The sequence below is a fragment of the Anguilla rostrata genome, chromosome 4, assembly GCF_018555375.3.
Source record: "Anguilla rostrata isolate EN2019 chromosome 4, ASM1855537v3, whole genome shotgun sequence".
In the NCBI taxonomy this organism is placed as follows: domain Eukaryota; kingdom Metazoa; phylum Chordata; class Actinopteri; order Anguilliformes; family Anguillidae; genus Anguilla; species Anguilla rostrata.
The window spans coordinates 66,358,752-66,372,367 of NC_057936.1; the positions used below are offsets into that span (position 1 = coordinate 66,358,752).

The 13,616-nt window shown below is 52.3% G+C and overlaps 2 protein-coding genes across 7 annotated transcripts in view; both read left to right on the top strand.

Annotated features, from left to right (window-relative positions):
* Positions 1-537: 537 nt before the first annotated feature.
* LOC135254231 (complement C1q tumor necrosis factor-related protein 7) lies at positions 538-8,308 on the top strand. Of its 4 annotated transcripts, none has more exons than XM_064334382.1 (4): positions 570-873; positions 4,166-4,312; positions 5,279-5,560; positions 6,097-8,308. In XM_064334382.1, exons 3-4 carry the CDS (start codon positions 5,287-5,289, stop codon positions 6,723-6,725), a joined length of 903 nt encoding a protein of 300 aa, XP_064190452.1. In that variant the 5' UTR covers positions 570-873; positions 4,166-4,312; positions 5,279-5,286; the 3' UTR covers positions 6,726-8,308. The 4 variants fall into 4 exon arrangements, 3 of the variants coding, with proteins under 3 accessions (XP_064190452.1, XP_064190454.1, XP_064190453.1); XM_064334384.1 differs by having other exon boundaries at positions 573-873; positions 5,318-5,560; XR_010329783.1 differs by lacking the exons at positions 5,279-5,560; positions 6,097-8,308 and adding an exon at positions 5,006-5,272 and having other exon boundaries at positions 538-873.
* A 1,837-nt stretch (positions 8,309-10,145) lies between these two features.
* cc2d2a (coiled-coil and C2 domain containing 2A) overlaps positions 10,146-13,616 on the top strand; it is a 25,731-nt gene continuing 22,260 nt past the window's right edge. Inside the window, exons 1-5 of one of the 3 annotated variants that reach the window (XM_064334167.1) lie at positions 10,146-10,405; positions 10,704-10,785; positions 11,118-11,199; positions 12,012-12,068; positions 12,959-13,039. In XM_064334167.1, the coding sequence (XP_064190237.1) occupies positions 10,772-10,785; positions 11,118-11,199; positions 12,012-12,068; positions 12,959-13,039 (234 nt within the window). In that variant the 5' untranslated portion in view covers positions 10,146-10,405; positions 10,704-10,771. Of the gene's footprint in view, positions 10,406-10,433; positions 10,586-10,703; positions 10,786-11,117; positions 11,200-12,011; positions 12,069-12,958; positions 13,040-13,616 lie in introns of those variants that run through there. The other 2 variants (XM_064334168.1, XM_064334169.1) reach the window with 2 other exon arrangements.

The following is a 13,616-nucleotide window of genomic DNA, read 5'->3' on the forward strand; positions in this document are numbered from 1 at the left end:
GTGTTCAGTGATGTCTGTGTGTTCAGGGGTAGCAGCTGCGTGTTTAGGGTAGCGGCTGCGTGTTCAGGGTAGCGGCTGCGTGTTCAGGGGTAGCGGCTACGTGTTCAGGGGTAGCGGCTGCGTGTTCAGGGGGCCCACTGCGTGTTCAGTGATGTCTGTGTGTTCAGGGGTAGCAGCTGCGTGTTCAGGGGTAGCGGCTGCGTGTTCAGGGTAGCGGCTGCGTGTTCAGGGGTAGCGGCTGCGTGTTCAGGGTAGCGGCTGCCTGTTCAGGGGTAGCGGCTGCCTGTTCAGGGGGCCCACTGCGTGTTCAGGGGGCCCACTGTGTTAATGACTTTGTGCTCATGAGCCGGTGTTGGGTTACCTATGCTCTGTGTTAGCGAGTCGGGGTGTTAAGGTGAGTAAGGCAATGCTCCTGCACGTTGGGCTGGACGAGGAAACCGGTGGTGGGTGGATGTAGCACAGGGCAGGCTGAGCGCCAGGACGAGTGGGGGGGGGGGTGCTCTGTGAGATTACGCAGACGACGCGGGCGAAAGCGCAGGAGAAGGACCCGATTACCATTCGGCATGCACAGAGACCGGAGAACACCTGCGTCTGCGCTGCATGAGGAAAAGCAGGGGAGAAATGCAGGGAGAGAGGGAGAGGGGGAACAGAGGAGCAGAACGACGGAGGGGGGAGTAAGGAGGGAGAGAAAGGAGAGGGAGACAGAGAGAGAAAGGGGAAGAGAGAGGAGGGAGAGGGAGAGAGACAGAGCGGGATGTTTGAGAAGAGCGCTCAGTTCTGCAGCCAGCTGCACAGCTGCAGTCTGATTGGTTGATTAGTCCCAGGTGAACGGGACAGGTGAAAGGACCCCCACACCCCACCCTCACAGAGAAGGTAAGAGTCACACGTTTGGTTTTAATGAGAGATGTTATGACCAAGCGGCGGTGGTGTTAAGTTGAGCTGCAGGGGGAGGTTTGGCAGGGTTAGCAGCTGTGGTGTTAAGTTGAGCTGCAGGGGGAGGTTCAGCAGGTTTAGCGGCTGTGGTGTTAAGCTGAGCTGCAGGAGAAGGTTCGGCAGGGTTAGCGGCTGTGTTCAGCCCCAGAGCTTTCCTGCGTTGGATCGCTGGCAGATTTGCGACCTTTAAAATCTGCGACGGAACGCGGAGGCACAGGGGTCTCCCCAGCTCGCCTCTAATCTCTGTCTGCGTCGGAAAAACCCGCCGATCGGCGGGTTTCAGACGGGTCGCGCTGTGCGCGTTCCAGACGTGGTTTCAGACGTGGGCCACCGCAGCAGCGCCCGTCAGAGAGGCACTGAAGCCTGGAGTTACTTCAGTACTCCCGGCTGTGCAGAAGGGAGGGTGCGTAAGAACTCCGCTCTGGAGAAGCGCGACTGAGGGGATTCGGGCTGGTGCTGCAGGGCGTGTGCCACTGCTGGCCTAGAAAGGAGCCGTTTGATAATGGAACACAAAGCAGGAGGGGAAGTTCATCCTGGCTCCTCCCCCCTCTACCTGTCCCAACAGGTGCAGAGTTTACAGAGACTGCTTCCATCTGCCATACCCGCTGAGGCTATGTGTTTTTGTGTGTGCTTGTGTGTGTGTGTGTGTGTGTATGTGTTTGTGCATGTCAGTCTGTGTGTGTGTGTGTGTTTGTGCATGTCAGTGTGTGTGTGTGTGTGTGTGCGTGCATCTGTTCAGGCATCTACAGAGAGGGAGAGAGAAAGGGTCCAGTAAGGTCTGGGAGAGAAAGAGAAAAGAGAAAGAGAGAGCAAGAGGCATAAAGGAGAGAGGGAGAGAGAGAGAGGCCAAAAGAAGGAGAGGTTTGAGAGAGAGAGAGTCTGAAAGGAGAGTGGGAGAGAAAGAGAGGCCAAAAGAAGGAGAGAAGGTTTGAAAGAGGGTGAGGTTTGTTGCGTGTGATTGCTCCTTTGAGTAGGACTGCATCCTCTAACAAAGCAGCGTATCCATGGTTACCTGCTCAATGTTTTGCGGGAAACAGGCAGTTCAGACGTAAACAAACATTCCTGCAGGGAGCGGCGCAGGAAGCGGCGATGCGCAGGACACACCTCGCTTTCGCTCTTCCTGCGCAGGACACACGGCGCGTTCGCTCTTCCTGTGAGCAGTGCTTCTCGTGTGTGTGCGCGCAGCAAGCTGAGCGCGGACGCTGCACAGTTTCTCGGACGAGCAGAAATTCCTCGCCTGGCGCGTTTCCCAGGCGACGGGCCCGTTTCCCAGGCGACGGGCCCGTTTCCCGGCCGGAACTCCGCCAGCTGTTTAGGGATGACGTACGGGCCGACAAAGACACGCCCACGCGAAGGCACCACGCGGGAAATGCGGACGGGATCTGCAGTCGCCTGTCGCTCTTTCCCCTTTTCTTTCCCATTTTCTGCAGCCTTACTGCAGCCAGAGTGAACGTGGCATGTCCTCATTAGGGCAGTCATAGTTATAGATCGTGTGTGTATTGTTTCTGAGTCGTTAGAAACATACAACGCCACGTGAGGCTGCAAGGCGCCCAGCTGAGAACCGCAAACGAGCGAGAGGACCGAGTGCTGAAAGCCCTGCAGGGACGCAGAGGAGGGCATAAACTCACTGGCAGCTCTGATGGTGCTCAGCTGCATAAACTCACTGGTGGCTCTGATGGTGCTCAGCTGCATAAACTCACTGGCAGCTCTGATGGTGCTCAGCTGCATAAACTCACTGGTGGCTCTGATGGTGCTCAGCTGCATAAACTCACTGGTGGCTCTGATGGTGCTCAGCTGCACAAACTCACTGGCGGCTCTGATGGTGCTCAGCTGCACAAACTCACTGGCAGCTCTGATGGTGCTCAGCTGCACAAACTCACTGGCAGCTCTGATGGTGCTCAGCTGCACAAACTCACTGGCAGCTCTGATGGTGCTCAGCTGCATAAACTCACTGGCAGCTCTGATGGTGCTCAGCTGCATAAACTCACTGGTGGCTCTGATGGTGCTCAGCTGCATAAACTCACTGGCAGCTCTGATGGTGCTCAGCTGCATAAACTCACTGGCAGCTCTGATGGTGCTCAGCTGCATAAACTCACTGGTGGCTCTGATGGTGCTCAGCTGCACAAACTCACTGGTGGCTCTGATGGTGTTCAGCTGCATAAACTCACAGGTAGCTCTGATGGTGCTCAGCTGCATAAACTCACTGGTGGCTCTGATGGTGCTCAGCTGCACAAACTCACTGGCAGCTCTGATGGTGCTCAGCTGCATAAACTCACTGGTAGCTCTGATGGTGCTCAGCTGCATAAACTCACTGGTAGCTCTGATGGTGCTCAGCTGCTTCAGCTTCTCCAAGAATGCTCACAATGCTAAATATATTATCTCACGCATGACATTCACACTGTCTGCAGATTTACTGAACTCCATCCAACTTCCTGTTTTGGCAGATTCTCTCTCTCCCGTGTTTAGAAATATTTCAGATAGTTTGTCCATTTTTCTCTGTGTTTTGACGGTCTGTGCTTGCCCTCAGGAAAACTATTTGATTTACATAAACACCGGGCCCAAGTGGGACAGATCTGCTCTCTATCTCACCAGTGAGTTTGTCTCCCAGTCAGACACAACCGCGTTCATGAACACAAGCAAACGCACACTGACTCAATCGAGCATGAGCATACAGATGAATATGCACATGCATAACACACATGCAAACACACACATGCATATGCACAGAAACGTGGACCACACGGCAAATGCACACATGCACAAACAAATATGTCCATGCACACGTTCACAAACACACACGCTGTACACACACACTGAGTCCGATGATGTAACTGACAAGCGGCTGATGAGCGCCCCCCCCCCCCCCCCCCCCGCATTCTTACGCAGTTAACAGCGCCATCTAAAGCCGATGGAGCGGCAAAGCCCATCTGCATCTGTCCTCGCCGTACGCCCCCCCCCCCCCACCCCCCGCAGCTCGGGTTTCATCTCACAGCTACCGAGGCGCTTGTGTTATCGCTGAGGTATGCGTTCCACCAGCGTCCGTGACCTGAAACTGCGCAACATCACGCACCGGGTGGGCGTTTGGGGAGGGCGGGGGGGGGGGGTGGCTGGCGTGGGGAGGAGGAGGGGCAGGCGGGGGGGCGGGGGGTGTGTTGGCTTGTTCTTCGCGGGACCCGCTCTGACTGCGAGCAGGGAAACGAGGTTTTCGGTGTGCTTGCTCTCCCCTCTCCAGACGGGACGGAACGCGCGATCCTGTGGCCCGCCGCGGAGGAGAATGAGGAGGCGGTCTGCCGGCGCGCAGACGGCCTGAAGCCGCGCGCTCCAGCGGGGGAAGACTGCGCCGAGCCGCGCGATCCACGCCTGGCGGGACAGCCGTGGGGTACGTACAGCGGGCGGGCCACCCCCGCCTGAGCGCTTTCCCACTTCTCTCTCTGGTCCCCCTCCGCTAAAATGCTTTCCCTGACTGGATGAAGCCCAAAGTCTGCGTGCTGTGCTTCTCACCAGCCTAACCTCCCCTCCCCTCTAGTTCTGTTCCGTCGATCTGTTCAGGGAAACAACTCAGATCTAACAAGCAGAGTGTAAGCTCCAGTCCCTGAGCTAAAATATGGAGTTAAATCGCAGTAACTGTAACTGAGTGAGTGTGTGCACTTTGCTCACACTTCACGGTAAGCTGGTGTGCAGCCATGCTGTTACACACTGAATGAGTGTATGACTGGTCTTCTGAGAACCTCAGCCAGCTCAAACACTTGTTTTGTAGTTTAGTGATGTTCCCTAAGATACCCGTCCTGGCTGGATGATGGCAATGCATCATGTGCAGCCTCAGCTAGAGCGGGTAACATCAGTGTGCACATGTTCTTATTTTTCCCACGTAGGATGCGTGTCAGATGTGTGTTATTCGCAAACGTGAGCGTGACTGTGCAGGCAGATGGCTTAGTGTCAAACTGGCCCTGACAATGCAGACGCTGCTGAATGAGGAGAAACAGACAGACAGACGGGGCTAAGACAGACAGACAGACAGACAGGGCTGACACCTGCAGAAGGATGTGGCTGTTCTCTCTCCCTCCCCCTGCAGGTGTCAGGATGTGGCTGTTCTCTCTCCCTCCCCCTGCAGGTGTCAGGGTGTGGCTGTTCTCTCTCCCTCCCCCTGCAGGTGTCAGGATGTGGCTGTTCTGTCTCCCTCCCCCTGCAGGTGTCAGGATGTGGCTGTTCTGTCTCCCTCCCCCTGCAGGTGTCAGGATGTGGCTGTTCTGTCTCCCTCCCCCTGCAGGTGTCAGGATGTGGCTGTTCTCTCTCCCTCCCCCTGCAGGTGTCAGGGTGTGGCTGTTCTCTCTCCCTCCCCCTGCAGGTGTCAGGATGTGGCTGTTCTCTCTCCCTCCCCCTGCAGGTGTCAGGATGTGGCTGCTGGTGGGCGTGTTTTTTTGCCTCTGCCCGTGTGCGTTGGAGCAACAGCTGGGGGGCAAGCTGAAGGAAGCCACGCCCCGTTTGATCTGCAGTGCACCGGGGGTTCCGGGGTCGCCAGGGAAACCAGGCCCCGGCGGGTCTGCGGGGCCCCATGGGGACATGGGTCTGCCCGGTCGCGACGGGCGGGACGGGCGAAAGGGGGAGAGAGGGGAGAAGGGCGACGCAGGTACGACATCACGACAACGCTGAGCGCTAATACTTAGAATCTTACCATCACGACAACGCTAAGCGCTAATACTTAGAATCTTACCATTACTACAACGCTAAGCGCTAATACTTAGAATCTTACCATCACGACAACGCTAAGTGCTAAGACTTAGAATCTTACCATTACTACAAGGCTAAGCGCTAATACTTAAAATGGGGGGGGGGGGGTTTCTAACTAAGAGGGTGGGGTTTATAGTGGATGGGTTGGTTTCACAGTTATAAGATGGAGGGGTTTCACAGGGGAGGGTGGGGTTTCTCATTAAGAGGGTGGGGTTTGATAGATGGTTGCTGAGTCATGGACATGGACATTATGCAACAGTTATCCACAGCCATGGACACAGCAAGTCCAGTTCGCACAGGAAGCACAGGCTAGGTCAGAAAGCAAAGTTAAGTCAAACTAAGGCAACATCGTGATTCTCCTTTTGTGTGACCATAATTAGGCGGTTGCGATGGTGGTGCGGTTGATGTGACCCGTGGCGGTCGCCTGTGTTCCAGGAGTGAAGGGCCGAGTCGGGCCTACGGGGAAGATGGGTCAGCGAGGAGACCGGGGCCCCGCGGGCAAGAGAGGCCCGGGGGGCCTGGATGGGGACGGCGGCCCCCCCGGCGCTGGGGGCCCCCCAGGAGAGAAGGGGGACAAGGGCCAGCGAGGCCCGCGCGGGACCCCGGGGATTTGCCGGTGCGGGAGCCTGGTGCCCAAATCGGCCTTCTCGGTGGGCATCACCACCAGCTACCCAGCCGAGCGCCTGCCCATCAAGTTCAACAAGGTCCTGTTTGACGAGGGCGGCCACTACAGCCCGCAGACCGGCAAGTTCACCTGCGCCTACCCGGGCATCTACTACTTCTCCTACGACATCACGCTGGCCAACAAGCACCTGGCCATCGGCCTGGTGCACAACGGCCAGTACAGGATCAAGACCTTCGACGCCAACACCGGCAACCACGACGTGGCGTCGGGCTCCACCGTCATGTACCTGAACCCGGAGGACGAGGTGTGGCTGGAGATCTTCTACACCGACCAGAACGGGCTCTTCGCCGACCCCGGGTGGGCCGACAGCCTGTTTTCGGGGTTCCTGCTCTACGCTGACACCAACTACCTGGATGCGCTGTCGGAGGACTATGCCTGATGGACCTCCACTCCCTTGCACCCCAGCCCCCCCCCCCCCCCACCCCACATGATTAACCTGAGTTTGTGGGAGTGAATGACACTAAGCTGTCAGTCGGGGTGGAAACCCAGCGCTGGGTTCCATGACCCAGAGAGGGAGCCCTACAGGCTCTAAGCCACCAGCTCCCCTCCTGATGCTAAGGCTCTCCTCTCCCTGTTGAACAGAAAGTATTACCTAATTTAACATATAAGAAACACTTGACTTTAGTGGAGCTTTTCCCTCTTTTCCCTCAAATCCGGACCGCTCCAATTCCAGCTGTGGCCTGGAGCCACATAATAACCATGATTACTTTGGTAAATGGTAAATGGACTGCATTTATACAGTGCTTTTATCTAAAGCGCTTTACAATTGATGCCTCTCATTCACCCATTCACACACACCAACGGTGAAAGGCTGCCCTGCAAGGTACCAATCAGCTCATTGGGAGCAGTTAGGGGTTAGGAGTCTTGCTCAGGGACACCTCGACATACCCAGGGCGGAGGGATCAAACCGGCAACCCTCCAACTGCCAGACATCCGCTCTTACCTCCTGAGCTATGTCGCCCCCGTCCTACTTTATCACTGACCGGCGGGTCTGTAGACACATACCCCCCCCCCCCAACCACAGCATTCCGTAAGCTCCCCTGGGGTGATTTGGCACAGGTGATCTGCACGTGCGGAGGTCGTGCAGCTCCGACTTTAACACACCGACTCTCCCAAGTTAGCGTAGAAATGATGGCTGGCAGTTAAACGATTAGAGAGAATTATGGGAACATTTTAAAGACCCCCCCCAGCACGTCGTGTTTTTTGAGCTGTTGGCTGTTGACTCACTTTCTGTTGAAGCCATCAGTACAAAATTAATTCACTCTCCTAGGGAAATCACTCTCCATATCTCTCACTCCCCTTGGCACTCACTCTCTGTGGTACATTCTGATCACAGCTGCAGATCGGGGAGTTTGTTACCAAGGCAATGTACAGCTCAGGCCCAATCACCTCACAGGAATTATATTCAAATTCACTGACCTGAAGCCCATTGGTCGTTTATTATGTGCAAAACGAGACTCGGAAATTATAGTTGTGGGTTTAACTAACTGCTAAGATTGTTTTCCTCTAAATGTATATTTCTGTATTCAGCTCCAGGGCTCTCTCTGCGTGAGTGCTTGTGAGAACCAGATATATATGACGCTCACGCTTTTGGGTTTGTTTACAATATTATCTAGATAAACAAGACAAGGGCATATGAGTCTCCCTTCACTTGCCTTATATGGATTAGTGACTCAGTGGTGCTATAATCAAGGACAAAAGGTCAGGGATTTGACCCCACTGATACTGGCATGTTCTCTTCCCCCCTGCAAGTATGTCTACCTGGCATCTTGGTCTTGCTTTTTGAGTTCCGTGTGGAAGTGTTTTCTGTTTGTTTGATTGCAGATCTGGCAGATCACAGATGTTCCTCTCTTCGCCTCCACAAACAAATGAAAACCAAAGCCAAAAAAGATTCACCACGCAAAGCCGAGTGTACGATATTAATAAATAAAATAACTTTTATATGAAAGTTGCTATTTTAAACGATGGTCTCTGTTTATATTCTGAATCGCGCACCGTTTTGTCTCCCGTGTACGGCACACATTGTACACAGTACACTTAAGTTATTTTTGCTGTCATCTTGAAAATAAAGTTTGAAATATGGAGAATTTTTGGCTGAATAAGGGTCCGTTTTGGGGAACTTCGTATGGAGGGGGGCCTGGATACTTAATAAACCGGTGACAGTTCATTGAAAATTACACGAATTTCTGTAACTTTCATTAAACAAGCAAACTGACATCACAGCCACTGACAGTAAGGTTTAACAGCATAGGCTGTCAGGTATTTAGTAGCCTACTCTTAATTTGACAACACCAGGCTGTGAAATCTGCGCCTGACAGAATAAATGTCTAATATTTTTATTTACAAGGAAGTTTAATTAAATATAAGGTTAAGTTGTCGTGAAAAGTATGTTTTACTTCATGACTTAACGTGGGCAGGACTGTGTGTGTGAGACCTCTTTGTTTCCACTGAAATTCCTGAGTGGCCATCTATCCCTTTGAAATTCCGGAAAACGCTAGAAAATACAGGAAAACGCTGCGTCGAGGGACGGAGTGGAGAGAAGGCCAGGAATCTTTGAGTTTTCCTAAAATAACGGAGGCTGTCTGACTCTACGCAAACAAACAGAGTCCTGCATCTGTGACTGGGGGGTTTCTGTGCTGGAAAACATTCCCATCGAAACAGTATCCAATCTGGGACGCATATTATGTTGAACATTAAACCGTGGGCATCATGAATCATTAAATACGTTGTGGTTCTATTACCACAAACCACACCCTTAGCCCTCCCAGGACGACACAGTGTGTATGTTCATGTGTGTCAATGAGAGAATGCGTGTGAAGGACAGAGAGAGCAAAAAAGAGTGCGTGTGTGTATATCTCACAGAGTGTGTGCCTGTGGTTGGGCGTTAGTGTCTGTGTATGTGCATTGTGTGTTCGTGTGCTTGTGTAGTAACGTGTGTGTGTGCAAGTGTGGGTATTAAGAGTGTGTGTATTTGTATTGGTCTGCATGTGTGTTTGCACACACTTGTGTACTAGGCTACATGTGTGAATCGCTTGTGTGTTAGTGTGCACATTAGAGTGTGTGTGTCATGTAGTGTGCTTGCATGTGTGTGGTAGGGTTATGTGCATGTATCAGGGTGTGTGTGTTTGCATGTGTGTGTTATGGTGTGTGTATGTATCAGGGTGTGTGTGCTTGCATGTGTGTGTTAGGGTTATGTGCATGTATCAGGGTGTGTGTGTTTGCATGTGTGTGTTATGGTATGTGTGCATAGCTTGGGTTTTAGAGTGTGTTTTGGGGTGTGCGTGTCAGGGTGTGTGTTTCATTGGATCAGTTCCCACACTGTAAACGGCTGGCCTCTTGGAGCATAACAAATGAATATCTGGAAATGAACCAATGGGAAAATCCAGCTCTTCCAAATCATATTAATCCAGCCAGCAGAGAGGGTAAAGGGCTTTAAATGTCGAAATGAATTCTGCACAGTTTCAACGGCTTCAGACATTCATTTTGTACCTGTCTCAGACAATACAACACAATTTTTGTTAATTAAACATGTTATTTGTCGAGTATATTTATTGTCTGCACTATCCCACATTAAGACACAAAAATAGGCAACTTTTGTCAATGAAGAAAGTGGCCCGTGTTTAAATAAATACTGTACGCCAAAAAAAAAATATATCGGTTAGTTCCATTCAACTCATTAATGGAAATGGGGGTTGGCTGCTTCTCCTGTTGGGCATGAATGGAGCAACCGCAATACCGTCCAAGCCACCGTAGTTAATAACGTCACCAGGATTTTATTAAAGGACCAATCGGCTATGGGACATGCCACCCCTTTGTTCTATGCTAGGTTTTCCATGAGCAAGTGTGGTTGAACGGTAGCATCTCCCGTTACCAGGCAGCGTTGTTATGAGCGTAGACCGTAGATTATATTAGCTAGCTGCTATTTTTAAAGAGAACATTGTCCTCCACTGCACAGAGATGTGAAATTTCGCCAAAATGTAAATATCTTTGTGGACATCGTTAAATTCCACCCGGGAAAATGCGCTGCAGTTGGAGAGCTAAAGTTGCTCAGCTTGCTTGGTAATGTACCCTAAAGTTTGTAATGCCAGAGGGCATGTTTTTTGGTTGTTGTTGTTGTCTAGCTGGCTACTTTTCGCGCCGGTACTGTGTAATTAAGATATCGGGTTATTCAACCACTTTGTTCTGTTTCTTACCTCTGGTAACATTAGATGGCAGGAGGAACAGCAAAGCCGATTAACGGTAAACATGAAAAGTTAGCAGGCTTGCATAGCAGTGATGCTGTGACATAACGGCTACTTAGTTGACGTTAGCAAGGTTGTTTGCTTGTTTTCGCTAATGGTCCCACCACCTTTCACAGATCAATGGACGGATGCAACATTATTTAATAGACCAGCTCAGCAGTGACCTGTTCCGTTATTCGGGACCATGTCGTCCTCCAGGTAACTTTTCCCTATTTCAGAAACATACCCGACTTTAATAAGATGCTTGGCAGTCTTAATTCAAGCAACTATAACAACAAAATATTTCCAGTAAATCCATGATTTGGCCCAGATTGATTCAAATAAATAACTCGCCCCTCTCTCTCTCACACACACACCCCACTCGCCCCGCTCTCTCTCTCTCTCTCTCTCTCTCTCTCTCACACGGCTCACCCCACTCGCCCCTCTCTCTCCCTCTCTCTCTCTCTCTCTCTCTCTCTCTCTCTCTCACGGGTCACCCCACTCGCCCCGCTCTCTCTCTGGGTCACACGTCTCTCTCTCTCCCTCGGCAGTGATCTCCGGGAGAAAATCAGACAGAAGAAACGCGCCTTGCGCGACACTCTGGCAAAGAGCACAGGCGGTGCGGACACGCAGGTAACCTCGAGATCGACCTCCTCTGTTACCAGGAGCACCCCCCACTCCCCTGCTCCCCCAAACTGAGTTTGCAAATCAGATTATAGCCGGGCGCAACACGTGGATTTGTCTGTGGGGTGCCTGTCTGTGAAGTAGATTAATGGGTGCCGACACAGGATTATTTGGGGGGTGGGGGTGCATAAAAACGCTCATCTCCACAAGTACACTTCATGCATTTAAACAGTGGGGTGATTTTCCAAAAGAACGTCACAGGCCAATGGGACACCGGAAGAGTGAGCTAGAACCCATGACTTTTGGTTTCCAAGCCCAGTCCCTTGGTTGCTTGGTTGCTTTTGTTACCTTACTACCTGCATTAGAGATGAAGGCTCCTCCCACTGCAGCTGGGGGAAGGAGGGAGGAGGGGGAGTGGTCTGTGGGACAGAGCGAAAGGTGATTGGTTAGTATCGGAGGCACAGTGCTAGAGGAGGAAAGGTTCTGCTTTAGACAAGAACCAGCATGCACTGAGAGACGTGCTGTACTGCCAGCACACACACACACCCCCACACACTGCAGAGTCTTTCATATCTCTCACGAATACACACACACTCTGCAGACCTTTACACCCACAAACACACTAAAGACCTACACAAATACACAGACACTCTGCAGACCTTCATACAGACAAACACACTTTCACATACACAAACACACTAACAGACTCAAGTGCACATGGTCACACTGTAGAGACACACACACACACACACACACACGTGCACACGCAAGTGTAAGTGGGCGTGGTCTCCTGGTCTCACCGATGTGTTCCGTTCTGCCAGGCTCTGGTTGCCACGGAAATGGAGATGAGTAAGGACAAGGCCTGGCTGGCGGGCGAGGTCGGTGTGCTGTGTGTTCTGGAACGTTCTGAGCTCCGCGCGCTGTAGATCTCTGCCTGATAGACCGCCGCGAACCCCTTTCCCTCCTTCCCGCCGTTGTCTTCCTCCTCTCTGCGCCAGCATGCTGCCGCTTCTCCCTCCAGCCCCCCCCCCCCTCGCCGCTCGCATGTCTGCCTGTTTAAATCCGGTGTGCGGCTCTGCGTGAGTATCGTGCTGCTGTGAGACTGAGGGACCACGGAGGGGCGCTTCTCCAGCGTTTGCTGCCACAGTAATTCCAGTGAGCTGACTGTGACATCACGGACTCAGTGTGACATCACTCAGCTCCTGTGTTCCCTCTGTCCTCTCCGCTTCTCTAACCCTTTAAGGTGTGAGGTTGCAAAATGTGTGATTAGAACGATGTTAACTGAACATTCTGCTGCTGACGTCAACAATCGCTGCCGGCATTTGAAAGCGACGAGGTTCTAGAACACTGAAAAAAACATTCCAAAAAAACCTACGCTTCAAAGGGTTACTGCTGGAGGTTCTGGTGCTGTGCTACAGTACAGAACATCTGGTACCACAGCGTTGCGCTTGGCCACGCCTCCCTGATGAATATTCGGAAGCCAATTGGAACTGCAGTAGAGGCTGTAGTCTCCGTGTGAGGAACATGGAGCGATGTTCATGTGTGCGGTCACGTGTGTGCGATGTTCATGTGTGCGGTCACGTGTGTGCGATGTTCATGTGTGCGGTCACGCGTGTGCGATGCGCGTGTGTGTGGTCACGCGTGTGCGATGCGCGTGTGTGTGGTCACGCGTGTGCGATGCGCGTGTGTGTGGTCACGCGTGTGCGGTGTGCGTGTGTGCGGTGTGCGCTGTGGCGTGACGTGAGCGACGCGTGTTCTCCCGCCCCAGGAGCTGACGGTGGCGGAGGAGGAGCAGGTGGAGAGTCTGAAGAGGAGCCTGAAGGACCAGCGGCAGCGGAGGAAGAAGAAGGTGAAGATTCCTGCCCTTCCTCACTAGTGCAGCATGGTCTGTGAGTGTGTCTGTGAACCAGACCTGGGTCAGGCCTGGGTCAAATGTCTGTATGAAATACTTTTACTCTTCAGACAGTGGGAACAGAGAGAGAAAGCTCTCCTGGGTCTCTTTCCAGCTGAAGCTGCCACTGACCTAAAAGGTTTCTTCTAAAACAGTCAGAGAAATTTTAACAGCAGAATAAGTATTTGAACCCGGGTCTGGTGTGAAGATTTAAAATAAAAAGTTGGTGCTCAAGCTCAGTGCTTGGGGAAGGCTTCACCTTCAGCCTCTGACGTCCGTTCCACTGCTATCTGACTGCACTTTGTCACATTGTTACATTACAACCTGATATTACTTTGTTGCATCCTGTTGTTTATTTGTTAGCCTTAGCAGAAGTCCTCATCCAGAGTGATTTACTCCGCTTCCGTTCTTTCACATACGATCCGTTCTTATCGCTGGATATTTGCTGAGGTGGTTGAGGTTAAGCGCCGTGCTCCAGGGCACAGCAACAGTGATGCACCTGGGAGTCAAACCTGCAACCTCTCAGTTACAGGCC